Here is a 25,768-nt window from a genome sequence, read left to right as displayed (position 1 = left end):
CACAGAGAGCAGGAAAGCAAGCGCTCCCCAGGACGCTGCAGCCAAAACCCAGCCCTTCAGATGCTTTCCAGAGCCTCTTCTCATCCCAGTTTTGGTCCAATTAGAAGGATGAAAATAAATATGAGGCTCTCTGGAACGCGGCACCTTCAGAGTTCCTTCCCCTGCACGAGGTGCTCCACACGAGGCCCAGCGAGCGGCCGGGACGCGATGCTCCGGGGATGGCACAGCGGTGCCCGGCGATGCTCCCACCGACCCGCGCAGCCTCGGCACAGGCAGCCGCTCCCCCGGCCGCGCTTTGGACCCTCGCCCCGCGCGCCGGGGCCGTACCTGCCCCCAGATGGTCCCTTCCGAGTTCTCCACCTGCTCCCACCGCAGCCTCTTGACGCTCATGTGGTTGGACTCGCTCCGGCGGTGCAGCAGCCCCCGGTGCAGGGGGGGTGCGCAGGGCACCGGGGGGGGTGGCGGCGGGGGCGGCGGGGGCGGGATGGGGTGCAGGTGGCCGACGAGGGGTTTGGGGGCAGGTGACGTGCCGGCCTTCGTGGCCTCGGCCTTGGTGGGGATGGTCTGGGGGTCGTGGAACTGCAGGGGGGGCGGTGGCGGGGGGGGGCTGAGCGGAGGTGGGGGGATGTGGTCCGAGAGCGTGGAGTAGGTCAGGGAGCTGCCCTCGTCGCTGCTGCTGATGTACTCGCTGCTGCTGGCGTCGTTGGTGACGTAGCTGCCCTGGTCATCGTGGAAACTCATCTGGGTGAGGGAGAGAGGAGAGGCTGAAGGTGGCACCTCATCCTCCTCCACCCAGCCCTCGGGGGGGTCCTGCCCCAGAGCGGGGCAGCCCTCGCCCCCCTCTGACGTGTCCCCAGAGGCTCTGCACCCTTCCCAGCGCGCTGCAGGCTGCGTGACGGCTGCTCCGGGGCCAGGACGGACAAAGCCCCTGTGCCCAGCCACCCCTGCGCCACGCTCACCTCCTCGTAGTCGTTCTCGGGGGTCAGGAAATCATCCACGATGGTGACCCGGTGTCCCAGCTGCTCGCTGAGGGCATCCAGGAACCGGTCGGTGTCGCGGCTGCGCGGGGGCCTGGAGAAGGTGAAGAGCTTCTTCCGTCGCGACAGAGGGCTGAGCGGGTAGTCCCGGTGCTTGGGCGACGGGGCCGGGCTGCTGTCGAGGCTGACGTAGGGGTTGGACTCGGTGCTGCTCGGCGAGGCCACGCTGCTGTGCAGGCGGTAGTAGCACTGCTGCGAGGCCAGGGGCTCGCTCGGCCACGAGATCGCCTTCCCCGGCTTGCGAGCGCCTGCGGGGGACAGGACAGAGCGCTGCCGGGGGGTCCCGCACCGGGCGCTGCCCGCAGCCCCCCGCCCACGGCTCCAGTGGGCTGGGGTCCCGCGGGGTTTGCCAGCCCTCGCGCTCCGTTGCCCTCCTGCGGATGCAGCTTTGCAGGAGCCGTCGCTGGGCTCACACGCGGCACCGTCACTGCTTCCTGATGAAATGGCACCGAGAGAAAGATGTCATCTCCTCCGCCTGCCTGGCCAGCACCATCCGCCGTCCCTGAGACCCCCCCCCCAGATCTGCCGCCGGGAAGCCCACCTGCAGCGTGTGCCAGCTCTGGGGCCGGAGGCGACGCTTTGTGCAGGGCAGCGTGACCCCTCTTGCCAGCAAAGCTGCCGATCAGGCGGTTTTCCAGTTCTGCGTAGACAGCCGACATCTGAAAACAAGGGCACAGAGCTGCTGTCGACGCCCGAATCGCGACGGGGCTCATGGAGAGCCCGGAGGCCTGCGATGGCCAGGGGACAGCACAGCCACTATGGACCCGCCAGCCCCAGTCCCTCACTCTGCAAACGAGTGCTTGACCCCAGCCCAAGGCTCCTCTGCCTGCGCTGAAGCTCCCCGAGAGCCTCTCACGGCGCTGCAGGAAGACGCTGACAGACGCCAGCCCAATTACAGCTGACTAATTGCCCAGGGAGGCGACCTCGGAGACGGCCTCCGAGCAGGGATGATGGCAGCCACCAGCAGGCATTTACGTGCAGACACATCCTTCCCCCAGTCCCTTTTTTCCGCTTTCCCGCGTTAACATGAGCGGGCTGGAGCTGCCCACCCTCCCGGTGAACGCGGCGGCCCCGCACACGGAGCAGAGCTGTCCCCAGAGGTGTGTCCCCCCCAGCCCCACGATGTCGCACCATTTTGGGGTTGGGTGTCTCCGGGAGGGATGTGCCGTCGCCAGCCTGTCTCTCTCCAGGGATCAGGCGAACCGGGACCTCGACGGTATCGCTCTGGCCTGCCATGGAAGGAAGAGACAAACCGGTTGGGAGCCCCTCCTGCCTCTGCCCCCCGGGGCTCCGTCAAGGACCCCCCCATCTGCTGGGACCTGGAGACATCCTCCCTGCCCGGCGTGCAGCGGAGCTCCGGGAGCTCCCAGGGCTGGGTCCCAAGGACAAGGACGCAGGGCGGCCGACATCCCCACGCGTGGCTGCGTGTGCAGCGGGGAACGCCTGACCGCGGGCAGCCGCGGCGGCAGCAGAAATCACCCGGCAGCGAAGCACGGTGCGTGCCAGAAAGAAAGCACAGCAGAGACAGGGTCCTCCTGCGCCTCGCCCCGTGCCTCTCCATTTTCAGTTTCCTTCTCTAGAAAACGAGGATGTTGTTGATCTCTCAGTCTACCCAGCTGGCAGATTTGGAAGCTGCCTATAAATCCTCCGCACCAGAGCAGTGCTGCGACCGCCGCGTGGTCGGTGGGTTCCTCGCCAGTGCCGCGCACAGGGGGACGGCGCCGAGCCGGGGGTCTCCACCACAGCGTTTCAGCCCAAGAGACATCATCCAGGGCACAGGGGGGAGCTTGCACCATGGCGAGGACTCTCCAGGTACCAAGGCGTTGCGGTGTTGTGGGTGTTTCTTTTTTTGTGGTTTCTTTTCCTTCGGCCTCCCTGGGAGGTGCTGGGCACCGGGACAGCCAGGGTCACCCCACACGGCAGGTTGCGGTGGGCAGGTCACGGTGGGCAGGTCGTGGTGGGCAGGTCACGGTGGGCAGGTCACGGTGGGCAGGTCGTTGTGGGCAGGTCGTGGCGGGCAGGTCACGGTGGGCAGGTCACGGTGGGCAGGTCGTTGTGGGCAGGTCGTGGTGGGCAGGTCACGGTGGGCAGGTCACGGTGGGCAGGTCGTGGTGGGCAGGTCGTGGTGGGCAGGTTGCGGTGGGCAGGTCGCGGTGGGCAGGTCACGGTGGGCAGATCATGGCAGGCAGGTCGTGGTGGGCAGGTCATGGTGGGCAGGTCATGGTGGGCAGGTCATGGTGGGGATGTTATGGTGGGCAGGTCATGGTGGGCAGGTCATGGTGGGCAGGTCACGGTGGGCAGGTCACGGTGGGCAGGTCATGGTGGGCAGATCATGGCAGGCAGGTCGTGGTCAGAAGCCATAAGCACAGGTCGAGTGCCCGTCGCAGTCAGCTCCGGGCGATGGAGGGACAGGCAGGATGCCTTGCCCTGCCCTCTGGGAGAGAAGGGCTCAGCCCCGAAGGACTGAAAACACAACCAGCAACGTGGGGTGCTGCTGGGGGGCTGCGGAGGGCCCTGCTGCGGTGCAAGCTGGATGGGATTTTCAGAGGAATGGGGAGATACAGAGCTTCTCTCTGAAAAGGTTTGTGCCGTGAGCGTAGTTCAGCAAGAGTCTCAAAGTGGCACCGAGCCGTGATCATCTTCTTCACACGGATTTCACAAATGCTGTTTTCCCTGTGAATTTGGTGGTGTCCAAGAAAGTTCACAGCTAAAAACTGTGCACCCCAGAACAGAGGGCTCAGAGCAGCAGCATCAGTTCACATCTGAGCAATGGAAGGGGTTGGAAACGACGCTCGGCCTCAGCCCGAGTGGCTTTGTCGTGGAATTGCTTATTTCAACTGTTTCTGAAAACGGGGATTTCCAGTCAAAGCCCCTGTGCTGGCTCTATGCCAGCCTGCATCTTTTCCCCCTGTTCATGCTCAGGCACAGACCCCGGGACCCAGGTTCCTCCCCCCCGCAGCGGTAACCCCTGCGCAGCCCCGGTCACCCACCTGCAGCCCCCCCTTCCTCGGGGCGGGGGGTTCGAAGGCTTCCCCGGCACAGGGAGGCCCCTCGAACGGAGCTGCGGTAGCGGTCCTCTGCCTCTGGCTCAGCTGTGGCAGAAAGCACCCTTCGTCAGGCACGGCCAATGCGTGCTGGACCCCGCAGCCCCCCGCTCCCCCTCGCCGCGATGCGGGGCTCCCCCAGACCCGTGGCACTCGCCGGCTGCCCGTCCCCCCGGTAGCCGCTCAGCCCATCTCCACGCCGGCCCCGGGGAGCGGAGCGGGCTGCCGGCACAGGGCAGGGGGATGGATGCCCGAGGACAGGACATGCAATTGCCTTCTGCAGCAGGACTGGCACCCACCAGCTCACGGTGCCCTGGATCCCCAGCCCGGAGCTCGGCCGGTGCAGCGGGACCCGGCTGACTCCTGCCTGCCCTCCGGGGATGGGGCAGTGGGGCCGGCACTGACACGCTGCCCGATGGGTTGCTCCGCGTGCAGGTCAGTGCGACAGCTCAGAGCGGCTCAGACTCACAGCGGGGTGACGACACCGGAGCATCGGTCTCCGTGGTAGGCGACGGACCCGTGCTCAGACAGCCCGATACACACGGACAGCGGAGATGGCCGCCGGGCTTGGAAGAAGCCCGGATGAAGGACGAACGCAAATTCAGGGATCTCTGGCCATCGCGCTTCCAGGCACGGACACACACATAATGCAGCAGAACAACCAGAGCTTCCCATGGTCGGAGGCTGCTCCTTTCACCAGAGCAGCCGAAAGGAGCCGGGGACCAGCCTGCGACCCAGGGCCAACGGTCTGACGCAGCCTGGTCCGGGGAGACTCGCTCCCGCGCCTTCCTCCTCTGCCAGCGGTGGGGAAACCTGCTTTGTATTCCCGAAACACAGCTGCAAACGTATCGGCTTCCCCCTGTCATCTGCTAAAGGCTGTAAACTAATTCTAGGACCGAAGTTCGCGGGAATACACAAGTTAGGCAGGCTGGGCCGTAATTCTGCACACAAAAGCAGTGGTAAATGAGAGTGCAAATGAGGTGAGGAGATACCCGACAGGTCTCCGCGCGCAGCACGCAGTGTTTGCGCCAGGACTTCGAGCTGGATCCCCCTGCGAGGGCAAGGGCTGTGCTAAAATAACTGCACTCCTCCAAAAGCCTCTCTTCAACCAACACCTCTTTTTACCTACATTGAGTCTAAAATAAAGCCTAAAATTTACCACTGCCCCTAAACCAGCCTTCTCCTTTCGGGACTTCCTAACCTCCAATGACCCAAGCAGCTGCCAAGCACCTTTGATCCCAGAGACAACCCCTCGCGTGCCAGACTCTTATGGGGCCAGGCTCTTTCCAGTGGTGCCCAGCGACAGGACAAGGGGCAACGGGCACAAACTGAAGCAGAGGAAGCTCCAGCTGAAGATGAGGAAGAACTTCTTCCCTCTGAGGGTGACGGAGCACTGGCCCAGGCTGCCCAGGGAGGCTGTGGAGTCTCCTTCTCTGGAGATATTCAAGACCCACCTGGACAAGGTCCTCTGCAGCCTGCTCTGGGTGACCCTGCTTGGGCAGGGGGTTGGACTAGATGACCCACAGAGGTCCCTGCCAACCCCTGCTATTCTGTGATTCTGTGACTCTGTGCCATCACCCTGCTCCGTGCAGAGACTCCTTCCAGCTCTGCACGGCTCCGTGATGCAGCAGAGGCAACGTCCCGCCGGACACCGGCAGACCGACCGCATCGGTCGCAGGAGGTGGAACCTGCCCTGTGCTGCCCTACGTCCCCGCAGCCTTCACCGCCCCAGCGCGAGGGACCGCGGTCCCCGGGGACCCGGTGGGACACGGCATGTCCACGCCACAGCGCCGGGGCTCTCCTCTCACCTGCCAAGGACTTGTAACCAAGAAACCTGGCAATCTTTTGCTGGCAGAGCTCCTGCTCTTCGTAGGTCAGCAGCTGGTAGATAAACTGCCAAATGACTTGCTTGGCCGGTGTGTCCAGCACCGGGTACACATCCACAATGAGAGTGTCAATGGTCCTGCAAAATCGGAGAGAGAGGGCCGGGCAGTGAGCGCATCCCCACGGCACAGCCCCGCCACGCCGATTCCCGGGGCTCGGGGCTCCCCAGCCTGCCTCCGCCCTGGTGTCAGAGCTGGGGTGCCAGGCTGTGAGAGGGGAGCGAGCCCTTGGGGGAGCGGAGCTGCGCAGCTGGTGCTGACGGGGAGAGCAAACTCCCGGGGACTGGCAGCACCTGGGGACTGGCAGCACCTGGCAGCAGGTATAAATCCTGGTTCATGAGCCAGCTGGGGTGCCTGGGGAGTGAGGAGGATGGAGGAGTGCTGGGAAGTGGAGAAAGACCCTGAAAAGACCTGGGTTTTAGCCAGCAGCAGGTAAGCAGGCTGAGGGTGGAACGCGTCGGAGAGGGTGGCTGGGCTGGCAGCCTCGCTGGGCTGAAGGCTCGGTCCCATTTTGGCTCTGCGGTGTTTGGAGATGGTGCAAGGGCTCTTGAGAACAGCAGGGCTGGGGTCCTGATTCAGTGAAGAGGATGAATCAGCCCTGGGGAGGAGGACTGTCCTGGGCTGGAGAGCTAAAGCCAGGCTGCTTTTCTACTGAGAAACTGAGGCAGAGATGGAGGGTTAAAGCTCCCTGCAGGTGTTACATCCTTCGTGTAGAAGCAATGGTCAGAACTTCTTAAGAAGACCTGGAAGGAGGCTGCGTGTGTAGGAACAAACCTGTTGTCTTGATGTTAACTGAATGGATGGTCCCTGGCTTCTGAGGGGCTGGGACCAGGTGTGGGGCGGGGGCTGAAGGGTGAAGAGGATCGGGTATGGCAGGGACTTTGTCAGTGCAGTGCCTGGGGGTCCTCAGGCCAGGGGGGATGAGCAGTGGCACGAGCCATCTGGAGCCTGCCATAAGCCACCTGCTAAGCTTCTCTCTCGTTTGGGGCTAACTTGCCTTTTCTGTGGAGCAGGGCACAGCTCTCGGCTCTCGTCAGAAGCCTGTTTCCCACTCGGAAAAGCTGCGAAGCCCCTGGTCCTGGTGGCTGGGGCTGGTGGGCTCTGTGCGTGCAGACTGGCTGGGGGGCCAAAGCCCGAACGGGGCTGTCCTGACTCTGTCTCCTGTGGTTGCTGCTGGGAAGCGCTGGTGTCCACAGGCTGCAGCAGCAAGCGACATAAACCCAGTGCTTGGGCATTTCCCTCCTTGGTGGAGCAGTCGGGGGTGACAGCTGCTCATCTGGGACAGGCACGCAATTAGGTCAGGATGGTGAGGGGACTGGAGCATCTCCCCTACGAGGAGAGGTTGAGGGAACTGGGCTTGTTCAGCCTGAAGAAGAGAAGGCTGCGAGGGGACCTTAGAAATGCCTACCAATATCTGAAGGGTGGGTGTCAGGAGGATGGGGCCAAGCTCTTTTCAGTGGTGCCCAGTGACAGGACAAGGGGCAATGGGCACAAACTGAGGCACAGGAAGTTCCGTCTGAACATGAGGAAGAACTTCTTCCCTCTGAGGGTGACGGAGCACTGGAACAGGCTGCCCAGGGAGGCTGTGGAGTCTCCTTCTCTGGAGATATTCAAGACCCGCCTGGACAAGATCCTGTGCAGCCTGCTCTGGGTGACCCTGCTTCAGCAGGAGGGTTGGACTGGGTGACCCACAGAGGTCCCTTCCAACCCCTACTATTCTGTGATTCTGTGAATTATCATTAAATGGGGCAGTGGCCTCTGCATGGAGCCAGTGGGGCAGCTACAGGCAAAATGAGCTGGCTGGAGCAGAGGGTGGGCCTGCCTCCCAGTGACAGCCCCCCACCAGACGCTGCTGGAAGAGCAAGCAGCGCGGGCAGCCCTACGCTGGCTTGACTGGTGGTACTGGAGTTCCCACCCCTGCGTCGCTGAGCGAGAGCGAACGCCCCGCTAGGATCCAGTCTGCATTTCCCAGCTGCAGACCCCGCGGGCTGGATCTGCTCCCGCAGCCGCTGCTCCTCGGGCTGAAATGCGCAGCTGGGGAGTCCCATACAGCAGTGGGGGCTCGGGAGAGCGCGGAGCGATGGTTTCTGCTGTACTGGGGCAGCGCTGGCGATCGCAGGGGGTCACGCAGGAGCGGAGGCAGCCCGGCCGCCCCGTGGGCAGGGGGATGCTGCGGGGTCGGGCAGCCCTCAGCCCGAGCCGTGGTGCGCAGGGGCAGTGCCATGGCTTTGTACTCAGTAGTTCCTCTTCTCTCTTGCTGTCAGTGAGCTAAATACTGAGGATCCAGACCCTCGATCCTTCGGTCTTTACGCCAGCGGGCTGCTGAGCCGCTGCAGCAGGAGCCTGCCTGGCCCTGGCCGGTGGGACCCGGGCTCCCAAGGAGCAGCCCCGCTCGGCAGCAAGCGTCTCCCAGCACCCGGAGGGATGGCTTATTCGCCGTGGTGTGGGAAGGTTAAAGATCAAGGGCAGAAAACAAGCTCGCGACTGAATGTCTGGAGTCTGCCAGGGGATCGGTTCTGGCCCCTGCGGCAGGGCGGGGAGGATGAGCTCCATGGTGGGACGAGGGCTCTGCCACCCACAGCCGTTCCTGTGCTGCAGCTGAGATGCTGAGAAGAGCGAGAAGAGAAGGATGAAATGTGGCGAGATTTACTGAAAGAGGCGAAACGGGATCTGTGGCCGTCGGGGACAGCCAGACAGCAAGAGAGCCCACACCGTGGGGGACCAAGGTCGCTTTATGAGGGACTACGGGGTGACCGAATTAACCTCAAAAGCACAAGGGTCTGCCCTGTCCTTGGGCAGGACACCTGGTGAGGGATGGGCTCGTGCCGTGCGGACATGCACAGGGAAATACACAGCTGGGAAATGCAGAGAACACGATCCCAGCCGAGCCCAGCGCTGGCAGCCTCGCAGCCGAGGTCTGCCTTCTGCTCAGACACCGACTCGGATGTGGGCATTGCTACCAGGCTGGGTACCAGCATGAGAGGAAGGGAGCTGCTAAGGAGTTACCGATGTTGGAAGAAGCCTTCCAGCGCTTTGCAGATGGTATAGCGCTCGGGGGGGGTCAGCAGGTGCTCCAGCTGCTGGGTGAAGGTCCTTCCCTGGATCTTGATGCTAGAGGGGAGAATCTCTGCAACCCACTGCAGGGAGGTGAGGGCGGAGGAGGTGCTCGGGGAGTCGGCAGAATCAGAGTCTGCAAGGTGCGGGTAGAGAGAAAAAAGAAAATTCAACAGACAAAGGGTCTTAACCACGGGTTAAAAGGCTCGTCCCGAAGCTGGGGGTCGGTCCTGGGGACAGCCAGGGCAGCTGCAGCCGGACACAGCAGGGAGTTTGTTCCGTGGGCTGGGGATGGCCCCGTCCCCTGGGCAGGAGCGGGAGGAGGAGCAGGATGGGGATGTGGCCCTGCCGCAGGGAAGCGTGCGAGCCCGTCAGGGCAGAGCTGTGCGGCTGGGAAGCTGGGCTCGTCCTGAGCAGCGGTTTTGGGCTGACACGTGTTGCCCCAGCCCCTGTCCGCAGCCCAAACGGCTTGCACACCGCTGGGTCTTCCAGCTGATGTCTCTCCGCTAAGGAAGACCTCGGAGCACGGGGGTCTCTGCTCCATAGAAATACAAATCTTGACGTGCCAAGACAGACACTGTTGCCACAGGAGGGGGGAGAAAAAAAAAAATCAGATTTTGGTCACTGGAAGGCAGCACGGTGACAAGGTGAAATGGCTCATCTGGAGCTGTGAGTGCCCTTGCCTTCCTCCCCTGCTCTGCACTATCTGCCCTGGAGCTCGTGGCTGTTCCAGCAGGTCCATGGACCTGCCCGAGACAAGCAGGGGTTTCTGACTGGGATGCTCTCTGGGATCTGTCTCCTAACCATGCTTCTTCCACACCTTCTGTGACCGTGTGCAGATGGTATTCGTTCTCTGGCTCTCTAAAACATCTGCTCAAGTTTCAAAGCACTTCATGATAATCATTGACTTCAAAAGCAGCATCAGTCCAGGGTTAGCCATGAGCAAGCCGAGGCCTGGACGCTTCGCCGGGCTCATCGGCGCTGGTCTCTGTGCCGCCTCTGCAGTGAGTGCAGGGCAGCACGTGCAGCCGGGAGACAGGGCCTGACCGAGACTGCGGGATGCACTTATCCCTGTAGGAGCACGGCCAAGGTAGAGGGAGCAAATTTCCATCTCTCCTTGGTTTCCTTTGGGGGGCAGGGAAGCAGTTTGAGTGCCACTGGCTCTGTCCTGTGAAGCGGTGAGGTGCTCGGATTTGTTTCTAGCGCACGTGCAAATGACTTGGGCTCCTAGTGTGAAGCTCAGGGGAGGCCATTGCTGCTCTAAAGGGAAGAGCAGGGCCCCAATTCCTGGGCCAATGCACTGCAGAGCAGCACCCCAATAACGCCCTGACCCTCCTGCCTTCGCATAGCTGCGGAAACGCAGCCATGACCGCGCTCTGCCCTGGGCTGCCATCCTGCCCCTCCGCTGAAACCGTGCTGACAGCCACCCACGTTGCCCCAGATACCCTCATCTCCTGCTGACTCGCAGGCTAAATTATTCATAACGGCAGCAGTTATTCTAACAGCACAGCCCATACACAGCTGTGGGGTTTGCGCAGCGACCATGGATGCACAGGGTTGGATTACTCCGGTCAAGTACACGGCACAGACTGCACGTAAAGGACGTTGGCAAGGGCTGTCAAGGATGATCATACAGTAGGATGAACCCTCCTGGAGAGCAGCCAAGCCTGGGGTTAAGCCTGATCCCAGAACGCAGGCAGCCGTGTGCCCCAGCGCAAGGAGCACCCCGAGCAGCGTTGAGCTCCAGGCAGCACGTTAAACCTGCTGAGCCCACGGAAGGTATCGGGCAATTCCCTCCCACGCGGGGAACTGGGGAGCTGGCGCGGAGCTTCTGCGGCTCGGGGCCCTCTCCTCGCCGCACTCTTACCGTTGGAGAAGTTGACGATCCCCTCTTCCACCACCAAGGTGGGCATCGCCCCGCTGCCCTGCAGCATTGACACCACCTTGTCGTGGGAGCAGTTCCTGCGGGGCACGGGAGAGCCGGCGTCAGAGCTGCCCGCCTGCCTGCGCGGGCAGCTCTGCAGGCAGCAGCTCGCGGGAGAGCGGCGATGAAATGCAGTTTGCCACTGGCTCTGTTTATCTTGGAAAAAGCCTCATCGTGCTGAGCCCTGCGGCGATTCCCCTGGACTCTCAATCTTTGCTTGGCTTTATCTGTGCTGCGGAGAAAAGAGCCTTCCCGAGGGAGAGGGTGAATTGTGCCCTGCGACCGGGCTCCCCGCTGCACCCGCAGCAAGGAACCACCTCTGGGCACGCCAGTGAGCGCCCTGCCGAGCTGTCATGGCAGACGAAGCCGGTGTTCCTCTAACTACGCTCAGACCCAACAGATGAGCTCTTCATTTAAACGATACCGTGCTGTGGGTCTCTGCCTGTCCTAATTCTGTGGGAAAAGAGAGCGCAAGGTGGATGGAAAACGCATTTTTGCAGGCAGGACTTGGGGTGTCCTTGGGCAAGGGTACGGGCCAGCCTGGGACAACGCCTGCCAAGAGGCGGGCGCAGAGGACGGTCTTCAACCTGGTCTCCTCTGTTCCCTGGCCGTGCTGCATCAGCCAACGGTTTGCTGGATCAGCTGAAACGTGAGAACCTGAGCACTGACAGAAGCAGCATCAGATGTTTAACCTTTAAATATTCATCACTCTCTCTTATCGTGTAACCTCTTCTAACCCCTCGCTCTCACTCTCTGTGTGGAAAGACCAACCTGAGGAAAAGGGGCTGCTGCCGCTGCCCGGTGAGGTGCGCGGTCAGCTCGGGTTTGATGCTTCTACTGTGTGCAAATAACACATAGAAGAATTAACTTCTGGGTGGAAGGGTGATTGCCCATGTGGTTTGAAGCTTATGATACCATTCTAGGGGTGATCTGTGGTCTGGCTGGTGCTTTGCTCTTTGCAAAAGCAGAGCCCCAGGTGTTTAATACAGACAACCCACGGTGGTTTGCATCGGGGTCTGTGGGGGGGCTGCAGTCGGGAAACCAGTTATGCACAGTGTGTCATGTGTTATATGAGGTTATTTGCACAGAGAAGTCAAAGGAGGAGCAGGGGTGGAGCTGACATACTACTCTTGGAGCCTGTTTTTGTAAAAGAAGAGTAAAGGAGATGCCCGTGAGGTGCAGAACCACTCATGCACCTCAGCTCTCCAGGACAACCAGCTCTCGTTTCTGTTGCACAAGGGTGAACAAGCAAACATGCATTTGGCCACCTACCACCCCCCGGACCCCTTCTGAAGAGCCTCTTACCTCATGTCCAGGCCATTGAGGAACAGGATCCGGTCTCCAGCCTTGAGAGCAGCCTTCTCAGCCGGGCTCCCTAAGCGCACAGGGAAGGAGAGGGTCCTCAGCTGCCGGACCTGGGGTCCCAGCTCTCCGGCCGCCCCGCGCCCAGGGACACCCCCCTGCCCCAGGGCAGGGCATCCACTGCAGCTGGATTAGCTGGGTGGGCTGGGGCCCTGCTTGCCTTGGAAATGCAGGGGTGATTTCAGGCTATTGGCTGAGCACAGACATTTTCCACCTTGCAAAACAAGGAGTGCAGAAAGCCCAACTAAATTGTACCAAAGACGCTAATTTTTCAGCTTGGGAGACTCCTTCACTGAGCCTTCTAAATGTTCCTTTTGCTATTTTCTAGCAAACAGCAGGCACTTAAAATTTCGAGTTCAGACCAGAGGTAAATGAGTGTCTTTGAACCTTGTGGCTGGAGGTTTTCTTACCTGGCAGGACGGACTCAATCCACACCGGGGCATGGCCACGCAGCGTGAAGCCAAAGCTTCTGTTGCCTTTATAAACTCGCACAGTTCTGCAGGTGAAAAAAGCAAACGTGAAATCAGAGCCCAACAAGTATTTGGCTCTTGTTTCCCCTCCCAGCCCCGTTAGGCTGAGTATCCCCTGGGTGCCCAAGCCCTCGGTGCTCCCTGTGTCCCCGCAAGGTCCCCTTTGATGCCGCAGTGTCTATCGAACAGGAATCCCCTGGACGTGCCCTGTTGTGATGGAGGGGGGGTGTGCGTGGGTTTGGTGGCCTTGGATGGCCACACTGCAGCTGCCTGTCCTGCCTGTCCCTCCTGCCTGCAGCCTGCCTGTGCCAGGGAGCAGAGGGAGCGCACGGCACTGAGCCAGCGTGGGGTGGGGAGTGATCCTGGGGTCCTAGAAGTGGCCCAGACAAGGGCTGGAGGGATGTGGGTGCTGTCCCTGATGTGCTGTCACCGCAGCCCTGGAGCAGATGCAGTCCCCACTGGGACCAGAGCCACCTGTGCTGGAGCTCTGGAGTGGCTCCTTTAGACCCAGTGACAGCTTTCTGCAAACCAAAGCTCAGCACCCGTTAACACCGGGGCTTCAGCTCGGGGTGGGTGGGGGCTCCCTGAGCTCCAAGAGCCCCTGCACACAGCCTCTTGCTCTGCATCGATTACCAAATTCATAAACCCACCCCCCCAGTCCTTCAAACCCGGAGTGTTTAAGTGGAACATGGGATGTAGTGTATATATTACATGGAGTAAGAGGGACAATGTGTTCACAGAATCACAGAATAGTAGGGGTTGGAAGGGACCTCTGTGGGTCATCTAGTCCAACCCCCCTGCCGAAGCAGGGTCACCTACAGTAGGCTGCACAGGATCTTGTCGTGTTTTAGGTGGCAAAGAGCTCGTAGGCTGGTGAGAAAGAAATGAAATTCAGCGAGGAAATTTTGGAAGGAGGTTAGGCAGTCTGCCTGCTGGGAGGCTGATGGCGGCTGGGAGTTGTTCCCCGCAGGGAGCTGCGGGAAGGCAACATCACCGAGATCGTTGACAACCAGAAAGCCCGTCGTAGGGACCGATCCTGCGCTGGCAGGGAGGGAGACTCTGCTGGAACTGGATTTTGGGTGAGTCACGCCAAAAATCCCCCTGGCAGGAAGGTGTGCTGCAGCCGAAAGCCCCGGAGATACCAGCTGGAGGCAGGGGACAGCACGGGGGTGGCTGTGGCAGCGCAGTCCCTCCCGGGAGGACTCCCCAGCTGTGCCAGCAGACCAAATCCTGCTCTCCCGTTCCTGAGCCGGGGCTGGGAACGGAGCAGGAGCCATCGCGGCAGGGCCCCTCGGCCCTCCGGGGCTGCTCAGGTCCGGCCATACAGGCAGTGGGAAATGGGTGAATCCCCTATGCACCGGGGACTGTCCTTTGTCCTTGTCCTTCCTCCCATGGCCGCAGCCGTGCACCCGGACACGCGCCGGGGCAGGATGCTCGGTGCGCAGGGGCTCTGCATCGCGATGGCACGGCCGAGTACGCTGCGTCCCGCTGGCGTGGCTGGGCACCCTGCAGCCCACCCATCCCCTCGCAGCCTGTGGCTGCCATCTCAGCTCCTCAGCTCGTCCCAGCCAGCCCTGCCACAGCGAAGGGGCAGAAAGGGTGGTTCAGGGCTGGGACAAGGGGTGCAAACATGCCCAGCCTTCGAGAGGGAGAGACCTCGGTTCATCCTCGTCCCAGGAGGATTTCACCCACGCTGCACACCAAAGACACCCCCTTTCCTAGTGCCCCCCCCCCTTTCCCTGGCATCTCCCCCCATGCCGCCAGCCACTGCCGCCGTGACCTCGAGGGCGTCCAGGAGAGGTGTTACCTGCGGGCAGCCCCCGAGGCCACGTTGCTGGTGATGAGCGAGGTGGTTTTCCGCAGGCTCTTGGTGACCTCCTCATGGCTGCGGGGCACGGAGCTGGCGCGGGTGGAGACGAGGAGCCGCTCCTGGTGGTCCTCGCTCCGGCTGCGCCGCAGCCGGTTGCTGTGATGCTCGCTCTTGGAGCGGCAGAGCTTGCTGATCAGGCTCTGCGACACCACCTCGTCAAACCGCTGCCGGTGCTTCTTGGGGATGAAAATCCTGGAAAAACGAGGCAAGGGAGGGGAGTGAGGAGTGGGGCCAAGGCTGCTGTGGCCCAGAGCTCCGGACCCAGCCGTACCTGGAAAGGAAAGGTCAGAGCAGCCCCAGCCCCTCATGTGCTCTCAGCCTCAATCCTCCCCGGAGCTGCAAAGGCCGGGTCCGGGGGCTCCAGGGATGCTGGAGACGCTGTTCACATCTCCTGCCCCATCCCATGCACAGCTCTGGGCAGGGAGGTTGGACCCCTCCACAGCCAGGCTGGAGCCTCGCACCCCTTGGGCGACGCTGCTGCTGCGGGGATGAGGACAGGCACGGTGATGCTGCAGGCGAGGGGACACCGCTGGGAAAACGCTCTGTCTCAGGTCACCTCCCCTCTGCCTGGTAGGAGCTGCTCTGCCAGCAGCCCGGTGGCCTTTGTGCCCCCCGCCAGGACCCCTGGGACAGAGCGCAGAGTGGGATCCCGGGAGCGAGGAGGGTGCCTCTGTTCACCCCTGTAGCACAGGGAAACGCTTTTTCTTTTCCTTTTCCTCCCGCCATCGCGACGGCGAGGTGCTGACACCCCGCTCACCTACCCCCACCCTCCCGCTTGCACCTTGAGGGGCTTCTGGAGGAGCTGTTATCTCCCTGTGTTTCTATAGCAACTCCTCCCTGCACCCGTACCGGGCTGCGTGCCGCAGCTGCGTTGGCTCGTTAGACAACACCGCCTTGCGAGGTTCGTTAGCGCTCCTCACCTCGTGGCGCGTGCGAACGCGCTCCCTACGCTAACGCAAACCCCGGCACTTGCGGCGGAGGAGGGATGCGAGCGTCGCTTCCAAACTTCCCCGGGGAGCTCCTCTGCCGGGGGCAGCGACCGGGCCGAGCTGGCGTCGCGCGACGCGGAGCGGCGTGCTCCGAGGGGCTGCGCCTTCCTGCTGCCCGCGCGACGGGGCCGTGACGATGGCCGGCGGCTAACGAAGCGTGGGAGGAGAGGCTGGGGCTGGCAGGGGGCTCCCGTGGGTCTCCCCCATCCCTCGGGCGACTTCGCCGAAGGAACCCGAAAGCCTGGGTGAAGCTGGAGGAGAGTGAGGGGGAGGCTTCAGACCCCAAATCTGCCGGGACCGGGACGTCTCTGTTTCGCCCCAACAAAAGGCAGAACTCGGAATAAGAGCTGACGCTTGCGCTGAGCAGGAGCAGACAGATCGCAAGCCGTCCCAGGGCTGACATATGCTCACGCAAAGCGTTTGGTGATAATTTAAAATAAGCAACACATTGGTAAAATTCACAGCCAATTTGTGATCAAGCAGACAAAAAGAAACGAGTGAAATCACGCTAATAAATAGTTCGCCCAGCTGCAAGCGGGCTCCCGCTGGAACACAGAATCACAGCATGGTCGGGGTTGGCAGGGACCTCTGTGGGTCACCCAGCCCAACCCCCTGCCCAAGCAGGGTCACCCAGAGCAGGCTGCACAGGACCTTGTCCAGGCTGCCGCAGCCCCGTGGCAGAGGAGGACGCGGCGCGACAGCAGCGCGTCCCGGTAGGACCCCCGCCTCTGCCCTGGGACGCGGCCGGATTCCTCGCAGACGGGACGAGCGCGCTCCCGTTTAGGTGGGCCAAATTAAACTGGCCCCGCTGGTTCCAGCAGGGCTGTCCCACTTTGTGCTGGCTGCTGCGGGCATCAGGGTGGAGGAGCGAAGCTCGGCTGGCTCTGTAACCGGGCACGAGGACGTGCGCTAAGGGTTTCACCATGAGCCGACTCGGTGTTGGGAGTAAAACGGCGTCTTAGCAAGGAGCGGAGCTCAGTGGCTGGTAAAAATAATCCTGTTAAAGCATGAAAAATAGTTTCCTTCTGCAAAACCCTTTGAGAGGATCGGCAGTGCGGGCTCGGGGAGCCCGGGACGGCCCCATGCCCGGCGCTGCTGGGTGCTGGACCCCCCCTGGACACCCTGCGGTTCAGCGGGTGCTGGCTGCGAGCTGCGTGTGCCCCGGGCTGCGAGGGACAGCACGTGGGGTGGCATCAGGCAGCACTGACGCCTCAGCCCGTCCCCTGCTCCAGCGCAATGCCCCCCGTGCAGCAGGCACCGGCACCAGCACCAACCGCTCACCAGGAAACCGCAGCTACTTCTGCAGCACCTGCCGTCCCGCGGAACCAGCCCGGCTTGGCGCGGAGCACGGACGTGCCCACCCTGTTCGCAGCGCTCAGCCTGGGACCCCGGCAGAGCCCCTGTCCCTGCAGCCCCCCGGGCTGCCCATCGGAGGGCTTGGGAGCCGTGCAGCACTGACTGTGCCCTCAGCTTCCTCTTCCTCCTCCTCCTCGCGTGCTCCAGGTCAGCCTGGTCTGATCCCTGTTGGAGAGGGGACGGGAAAGGTGTCCCCAGCCCAGCTCCCTGCTCTGGGGCTCCCTCCGGCAGAACGTGTTTAGCACACCTCGCTCTTTGTCACGCTTGGGCAGGTCACTTCGCCCACCTCCGGCCGCAGCCCCCGTCCCGCTGCCTGCCTCGAGAGCCTCCTTCCAGCAGACACGTGTCCTGCGACGGGGCTGAGCTCACCCGGACGGTCCCACCCCGGGGTGCTGCATGCTGAGAGTCCCGGTGCGGGATGCGTCCCCTTGGGCAGGGCGGCAGCGGTGGCTTCGGCCCCGGCGGGAGCAGCTGAGAGCAGCCCCAACTTTGCTTGGAGCTCATGATCAGCCAGGGCCGGGAGCGAGGGGTCCCTGTCCTCGCTCCATCACACCCCCTGCACCACTCTGCACCCCCAGACCCCCATCCTCACCACCCACCCCTTTGCTGGATGACAGCCATGGAGACAAAGCAGACCCAGACAGGCTCTTCCCGCCTCTCCCCAGCCCCCAACCCCCGATTTTTCACCTGGGCTCTGCTTGGCTGCCCCCGACCCTCGCGCGGCTGCCGCGGCGGGCACCGGCATCCCCAGCGCGCCCGGCGCCACGCACGCCACGCCGAGGAGCCGAGCAGAGACACGTACCGAAAATGCCGAGAGAAACTCCGGTCCTTTCCCATTTGTCGGGGCGCGGTGGGAACAAAGGGGAGACGCTTCAGATCCTCATGCAGCTGAGGCTCAGCCTCGGCTCACGCCCACGACGCGGCCGGATCCAACAGCCAAACCGCGCGCCAGCCGGTGCCCCCCTGCCTCTTGGCACCCCCGCGGTGCACGGGGACCGCGGCCAGATGGGCCGGCTCGCCGGCAAACTCTACCTGGGCTGAGCGCCTGCCTGCCTTCGCCCTCGCCTCCCCGCCGCGCTCTCCGTCCCGGGAGGAGGTTTACCATCTACCCAGTGCCCCCTCTTTGTATCAGCTGGGCTTGAAGCGCCTGCTCTGCCCTCCCTGCTCCGGCTCTGCCCCAGCTCGCAGCCACGGAGCCTCTCGCTTTCCCTAAAAACTGCAGTCGCTGTGGTTTCCAGCTGGAAGGATCTCGTAACAGAAAGGAGGGCACGGCTCCGCGCCGAACTCCGGGGGGATGCCTCCCTGGTGCTAATTAGTTGACTTCTAAAGTGCTTCTGTTTAAATTACTTGCCGCTGTAATGGGTGAGAAACCTTAAAGGCAAACGGCATCGGCGGCGGGTGTGCGGCTGCTGGGTGCACAGGCAGAGCCGCCCGGGCTGGACCAGGACCAGGACCATCACCACCGTCATGGGCCCAAACCTCCCCCCGACCACCTTTTACCCCCAGGGTAACATAGGGTAACACAGCAGCGCTTTGCATTAGGGCTAGAAGATAAAAAAAAGCATCTTTAATTTCAGTAACAGCATCTTTAAATGCAGCGCTCGCGTTTGATGCAGAGGATGTGAAGCTTTCCAGAGCTGCCAACATCAGATACAATCCCCAGGTAGCAAAGGACGGGAAAATGAAAAATGCATGGTTTAGCCCCAAAACAACTAGCAAAGACCTGACCTTGAGTCTTGTCGGTTGTGCAGAAAAACACGTCCCAGGGTGGATTAAAACACTGAGCTACACTTGGGCTGTGTCCGAACCGCGCTGTGCAAAGAGCTCCCAGCCCGGGAGAGCACTTCTGCCCCGGCGCGCGTACAATCACGCGCCTGCGGGAGAGAAAACCCTTGTAGGGCTCTACCCACGCCCCAGGGCTGCTGCCCGTGACCCTCACAGGGCTTTCTCGGACCTCATCTGACCTGTGTGCGTGGGTGGGGTGTGGGCAGCCCTGCGCTGGGCTCCAGCCCCGCAGCACCCACAGCCGTGGGGGATCGCGGCGGCTGCGAACCCCCGCGCGCGAGTAGGGCTCGCTCCAGCCCGGCAGCGAGTGCAGAGCTGCGATTTTCAGGGGGGCTGTTATCCCGTTATCCCCGGGAATGGGAGGCTCCACTTAGAGCACACGACACTCATCTGTCTGCAGGCGTTCTGCAGATGTGACCGTTGTTGTCATTAAATAGGAATGAAGGCGCGTTTCCACCCGAGAGCGCAGGCACGGGTGGGCTGCAGTGGCCGTGCACCGGTGCCAGGAGCCCCTCGCAGCCCTTCCCTGGCCACCCCACTCACCCCCGGGGACAGCCCAAACCCCCAGCCCCGCACAGCAGCTTTTGGGGAGCATCACCCTCTCGCAACGCACCCCTGCCCCGGCTCCAGCACCGACTGATGCTCTCTCTGCTGGAAAGAGCCCCCCCAGCGCGGTGCCACAGTCGGTGCCGGGCTGGGGTCACCTTCCCTGTCAGCAGCCGAAGCCCTGGGGTGCTCTCGGCTCTCCCAAACCCGCTGTCCCTGTGCCCAAAGCACGCTGCGCACCAGGCAGGGAGGGACAGGCAGCCCCGCAGCAGCCGGGGACACGGAGACCTTCAAAGAAACCCCCAGCAAGGCTCCTTCTGCAGCTTCCATCTTGCCCAGCATCACCCAGCGGGTACTGGGGACGGTGGCCAGGTCGGTGGGTGCAAACGGCTGCTTGATGCAGCCCCCAGGATGGCCCCAGACCCCCGTGGGACCCTGCCAGCCACGGTGCCGGGGAGATGCGGGGCCACCAGCAGCTCCTGCGACCCCGTGCCCCACGCCAGCACCCCACACCAGCCCTGGGGCGCAGGGACTTGTGTCACCCCCCGCTTTCCAGAGCCGCAGAGAGCAGTCACCTCGGCCGACGCACAGCCCCGCTCTGCTTTCCGCAGGGAGCAGCAGCACAAGTGCAGCTTGCCGTGTCTTCAGACACCGGGAACCCGGGGCCAAGCAACCGCTTCCCGAGACAGAAGCGGTGACTCCGTGGCGGGGTGCAGGCGGCCCAGGCTGACGCAGTCTGCGTTACAGCCGCAGTTCCATTTGTCAAATGAAATTCATCTCCTAACAGGAGGGGATTTTGCACCGAGGCGTTTTGGTCATGACCTATTTGAACTCAGCCGACAGCAGAGGAGCCCCGCTCCCAATGGTTCTCACTGGTTTTTTTCCCCGCTGCCCTAATTCCCTTTTTTTGGGCAGCTGACCGTATGTCCGGCCAGCAGGTTAGGGGTTGTTTGAAAACGGAAGCAAGCAAGAGCTACTTTTCCTCCATTACAACCCTGCCACCAGCGCGGTCGCGGAGCAGCTCTGCCGGGGTGGTGGGCAGTGGGGCGGTGGGTTGCAGGGCAGTGGGTTGCAGGGCAGTGGGCAGCGGGACGGTGGGCAGTGGGGTGGTGAGCAGTGGGACGGTGGGTTGCAGGGCAGTGGGTTGCAGGGCAGTGGGGTGGTGGGCAGCGGGGTGGTGGGCAGCAGGATGGTGGGTTGCAGGGCAGCGGGGTGGTGGGCAGCAGGATGGTGGGTTGCAGGGCAGTGGGTTGCAGGGCAGTGGGGTGGTGGGCAGCAGGATGGTGGGCAGCGGGACGGTGGGTTGCAGGGCAGTGGGGTGGTGGGCAGCGGGGTGGTGGGTTGCAGGGCAGTGGGTTGCAGGGCAGTGGGCAGCGGGACAGTGGGCAGCAGGATGGTGGGCAGCAGGACGGTGGGTTGCAGGGCAGCGGGATGGTGGGCAGGGGGACGGTGCCCGCGGGCACTTGCAGTGCTGCATCAGGCAGCAGCCTGGGCAGAGCGGCTGCAGGGGGCTGCCCGTGCTGCAGGCTGCATCGGCACCCGGGAGAGCCGGGAAGGTCCCCCCAGCCTTGGAGGAGCGGGTATGGGCGGGGGACAGCAATCAGAGAAGGAGCACAATCCATAATATGTAAATCCTGATGGCTAAAATGAAATTTCTTATCCAGAGACAGTCACAGATGGCTGGAGTATTTTAATACGGGAACACGCCAAGCAATTTTATTGCCATGAAAACCAAGCTGGGACAAATAGATTGTGCTTGGAGCATTATTAAAACGACCTCGGTGGAATTTCTCCCGTAATAAGGGAACCCCTGACAGGCAGCGATTTTATCGTTGTCAGGGACCAGAAGTGCCTGCAATCAGAGCGGGGCCACGGCAGGCCAGCAGCTTCGGCTCCGTGCTGGGGTTTTCCCCCCGGAGCAGAGGCTGGCTGGGAAGCAAAGGGACCACAACCAAAGCGGCGAAGCAGCAAACCGCCCCTAACCCTGCTCTCTGCAGCAGAGCGGAGCGCAGCGTGACTTCGAGGAGACCCACGACAACTTACAGCCATCTGAACAGCCCAGGCGCTACCATCTAACGAGTCACTGCGGCCAGGGGCAGAGGCTGGATGTGCTCCGCGCTCCGGAGCTCGCACGCATCCTGCTACTCAAATCCAGGTTAATGGGACAACAGCCGTGTAAGCACCCACGCCCGTGTTTTGTGCACCAGGTTTTGTACCAGCGCCGGGAGGAGGGGGCTCTGCCTTTCCATCGCCCCCAGTCCCGCTGCAAACAGACTGGGGCAACGCTGGTATGGGCACAGCCGGCGCTGCCGCCGGCGCTGGGGGAACCCCCGGTGCGAGGGGAGATGGCATCGGGCACGCGGAGGTGTGCAGGTGCCAGACCCCGGTGCCATGCAGGTGAGGACCCCCGGCACCGCTCGGCTCGGAGGGGCCGCGTTGGCCCCCAGAGCCCGGGCAAGAGCCGGCGGCCGCTGCGACAGCGCTGCAGAGCGCTCGGTGATGCCGGAGCCGCAGCTCTGCCCTGGTTTGGGAACAGCTCAGAAAGCAGAGCAGCGCCGAGAGGCGCACGCCCCTGGGACCCCGACCTGCCCAAAATAACCCACTCCCCGCCCCACGCTGCTGCCAGCCGCGGGCAACCCCGGCACACGCGCTCGGCACGGGGAGCAGAGGAGTTCAGCCCTGCGGCTCCCCCGGGCGAGACCCAGGCGTTGGCGCTGGCGGGTGATGGGGTAACGCAAAAGAAGAGATTTCCCTCTCCCCAGCAGAGCCGCGATGCCCATGGAGTCCCTGACGAGCCCAGCTCCGATGCGAAGAGTTAATTAACTTTTAGCACATCCCGTTTTCGCGGTGCCGGTGGGTTGCTGGATTTGAGAATTAAGCTGCTTTAGACCCGCTCCCCTCCCAGCCCCCCTGGCTCCCGGGAAGGGTCCGTTCGTCACTCACCCGAGACAGCTCATCCCTGCCCGTCGCTGCCGCGTTTCAGCATTCCCGAGCAGAGTCCCGGCTGTGCCCCTTGCCACGCGCCCCAGCCGCACGGGCAGGGGACGGGCACGGTGCAGCACGTGCGTTATCCCCGCTATCCCCAACCAAACGGATGGAGAAAATGTCAGCAAATTAAAATCCGCAGGAGCTTAATTCTGGGCAAACGGGATGAAATCCATTTGAGCTAAAGAAAAAAAAAAAAACCCCTACCGACACTGGAAAAAGCCCAGCCCAAGGACAGACGGGAGGAGGAGAAGTGTCAGCAGCCCCGGGTCGATCAGTGTGCTGAGGCGGGGGGTCTTGGGTTACGCTGTGAAAGCCGGGGGGAGCCCGGGGAGGGGACAGGCAGGGGAGGGAGGGCGGCCGGCAGCAGCAACGGCCCGAAAATAAATCGAGCTGGCGCAGAGAGAAGATCCGACCAGGCTAGCGCGAGGGTCAGCGGCGGACGGGGACGGCAGCCACCCACTGTGGGCCACCACCACCCAGCCCGCGGCAGGGCTGCCAGCGAGGCGAATGCTGGGGACCCTTGGAGGCATCACCCCCAGCATCCCACCCTGCTCCCTGGTCGATGGCCACCGCCATCGCTGGAGGGAAGGGGCTCGTCCCAGCCCCTCCAAGGGCTCCTCTCGGCAGCTCTCCTGCGGGATGGCAGGGTGGGAGGCAGGGTGAGCTCGTGGTGTGCGGGACTACCCCCACATCTCGAGGGGAAGCACCCCCGGGGATGGGGGGAGCCGGGCACAGCCTCGCAGGGACGCCCGGACCGGCTGCTGGGTCCCATGTGGTCCCGCGCCCGTCCTCACACGGCTCCGCGTGCCCGCAAGCGTGGTCCCGCAGGACGAGCCCCTCGATGCTCGCTGGGTCAGCTCCGCTCGCCCGAATCGCACCGACGCATGCAGCTGCCCCGCGCCCCAAGGACACTGAGACAGCCACCCCAGCACCCCGTCCCCGGAGCCAGCGCCGGAGCCGGGACCCCCCACGCAGCCCTTCCCCAGCCCCGAGGTGCCGGTCGGGGCGCAGACCCCTCCTCAGCCAGCGACAGACCGAGCCGTGTGGAAATCACCCCCGTGAGCTCAGAGCACCCCCGAAATCCAGAGCCCCCGGGAGCTGCTCGCTGCCTTTCAGGGCGTTATTAAAAGTGTGAAAAGGTCTTGCGCGGCAGCAACCCTGCCGGGCGGGAGACCCCGTGATAAGCAGCTGCTACCACGCATGGCAGCGCACACGGGGGTCCCCTGCCCCCCCAGCACCCCCGCAGCTGGGAAACCTCATCTCCAAAGGACTTTTTTTTTTTTTTATTTTCTTGACTTCACTGAGATTAGATGGTAAATCTTTTCCCTAAGCTAAACGTTTCATTTCCATTAAATCGAGATCAGCTGCCCGGTTTACGGCGCCGCTTGCCCCAGCCCTGGCATTCGCCTTTCACGCGGGGCGGCCGTGGGTTGGACTCCGTCATCGGGGGGCTGCAACGCGGCGCTGCCCCACGGCATCCCGGCGCTGGGCATGGGGCGAGCTCTGCACCGCGGCGGGGGGACGGCAGCACTGGGTCTGGCCACGCTGTCCTCCGCTGGGACGGGGACAGCGCGGGGGGAACCAGCTGGGCCCCCAAGGGGCTTGGGTCCGGAGGAAAATATGGATGTTTATTCCAATACTCTCTGTGGGGGAAAAGAATCCCCTCTCATTCCCCAGGGATGGAGGAAAGGGGGTCTCCAAGGAATGTCCATGGATCTTGCTGGGGTCACATTCCCTGAATTGTGGGTGAGGGGTTTTCTGGATTGGGACTAAGCTGGGGCAGCGGCTCAGGCAGGGCTCAGTGCCACCCATCCCTGCCCCCAGCCCCAGCCGTTTGCAGGTCGGGACCCCCGGGATGTTCGGGGGGGACAGGACAGCCCGGACGGGGGCACCTGGACAAGGCGGCTGGCAGGGAGGTGACGGTCCCCTCCACACCCCGGCTCTGCAGGGGTCTGTGCCCATCCCTGCTCAGGTATGGGGGGCCGGGGGGCCCATGTGCAGCCGTGACAGGGCAGGGGGACGCTGCGTGGCTGTGGCCACTGACCTGCTCTCTCCATCCTCCCCAGCGCTGGCTCGCGGCAGCACGGCGGAGACCCCAGCATGGGGACGTTGTTATGGTAACTGTAATATCTTGCAATTCCACTGATTAAAGCAGGAATTGGAAAGCTGGGACGGAGCGGGGCCAGATGGAGACCTGATTCCCTAATGGCCGCCGTCTCAGCCTGGCCGTAATCCCCACCACGTGCCCGTGCGCTGGCACCAGCACCGTCCCACAAGAAGAGCAGCGAGCCGGCTGCCCCGACGGCACGGCCACTCTGCTGGGGGCTCAGGAGGTGCTGGGGACCCCAAGCCCAAGCGGAGCATTGCCAGAGCATCACAGAATCACAGAATCACAGACTGTTCAGGGTTGGCAGGGACCTCTGTGGGTCACCCAGTCCAACCCTCCTGCCGAAGCAGGGTCACCTACAGCAGGCTGCACAGGACTGCATCCAGGCGGGGCTTGAAGCCCCGGCACCCCGGGATGCTGTGGGCAATGCTGGCCTGGAGGCAGCCCACGGCCCCAGCAGAGACCCCCGCCACAGCCAGCCCTGCTGCCGGAGCTGGTGCCAACCCTGGCCGACCCCTCGCCCACCCCCAGCTCCCGCCTCGCAGAGCCGGGGACCACCGCTCCCTGCAGGGACAGGGGTGGCCGGTGGTTGTGTGGTGGTGGCCGGTGGTTGGTGTGGTGGTGGCCAGCAGGCAGGTGCGGGTCCCCCCATCCCACCCCAGGCAGGACAGCCGCACAGGCTGGTGGGCACCAGGGTGCTGGGCTGAGACCCCACCACGCTCGGCTCAGCTGCCCCTCAGAAGGGGGTCGGCATCGTCCCCATGGGAACCCCCTGACCCGTGCCTGCGCTGTGCAGCTCCTCACCAGCGGGCAGATGGATGCCCATGGTTCAACGCCCAGCACGGCAGCGCGGAGCTTGCTGGCACCCAGTACCTGATGCTGTCCAGCAGATCCTGGTGGGACTCCTGGGTGAGGACCATGCAGAGGGTGTAGGCCAAGTACTCCACCTTCCGCTCCGCCGCGTACTGTTTCAGGACCGTGAACACCTTCTCCTTGAGCTCCGGCTGGTCCCCGAGGATGTCCTCCACCTGCAGCGTGGGAGCCGGGAAGGAAGAGGGAAGGGGCACTGAGCAGGTGACCATGCACACGCAGGCACTGATGGTGCAGCCAACGTGTCCGCCCCAGCGCAGCACCCACGCAGCCAACGAGCAGGGAACCCATGCGGGGAGGAAGGAGAGACTTCACCCGTCGGCCCGTCACACAGCGCGGCGGGGGCCTCACACACGTCCCGGGTATCGCTGTTCTGCGTGCTACAAACATCGCCGCCGATCAGCGGCGTGACCCCCAACCCCGAAACTCGGCTCGGGCTGGGACCTGGCAGCTCGGTCTGGAGCCCACCTGGCAGAGGACACC

General features: G+C 63.1%; 1 protein-coding gene across 2 annotated transcripts in view; it reads right to left on the bottom strand.

Moving 5' to 3' along the window:
* GRID2IP (Grid2 interacting protein) overlaps positions 1-22,277 on the bottom strand; it is a 30,021-nt gene extending 7,744 nt beyond the window's left edge. The window contains exons 1-12 of one of the 2 annotated variants that reach the window (XM_075436434.1): positions 22,264-22,277; positions 14,582-14,836; positions 12,715-12,800; positions 12,248-12,317; positions 10,886-10,980; positions 8,971-9,154; positions 5,868-6,044; positions 4,028-4,146; positions 2,169-2,266; positions 1,579-1,696; positions 960-1,285; positions 328-741 (exon numbers count right to left, since the gene is read on the bottom strand). In XM_075436434.1, the coding sequence (XP_075292549.1) occupies positions 328-741; positions 960-1,285; positions 1,579-1,696; positions 2,169-2,266; positions 4,028-4,146; positions 5,868-6,044; positions 8,971-9,154; positions 10,886-10,980; positions 12,248-12,317; positions 12,715-12,800; positions 14,582-14,836; positions 22,264-22,277 (1,956 nt within the window). Of the gene's footprint in view, positions 1-327; positions 742-959; positions 1,286-1,578; positions 1,697-2,168; positions 2,267-4,027; positions 4,147-5,867; positions 6,045-8,970; positions 9,155-10,885; positions 10,981-12,247; positions 12,318-12,714; positions 12,801-14,581; positions 14,837-17,791; positions 17,827-22,263 lie in introns of those variants that run through there. The other variant, XM_075436433.1, reaches the window with a different exon arrangement.
* Positions 22,278-25,768: the final 3,491 nt, after the last annotated feature.

Source organism: Opisthocomus hoazin, chromosome 15 (assembly GCF_030867145.1).
Source record: "Opisthocomus hoazin isolate bOpiHoa1 chromosome 15, bOpiHoa1.hap1, whole genome shotgun sequence".
NCBI classification, from domain to species: domain Eukaryota; kingdom Metazoa; phylum Chordata; class Aves; order Opisthocomiformes; family Opisthocomidae; genus Opisthocomus; species Opisthocomus hoazin.
This window is presented reverse-complemented; position numbering and strand designations above follow the sequence as displayed.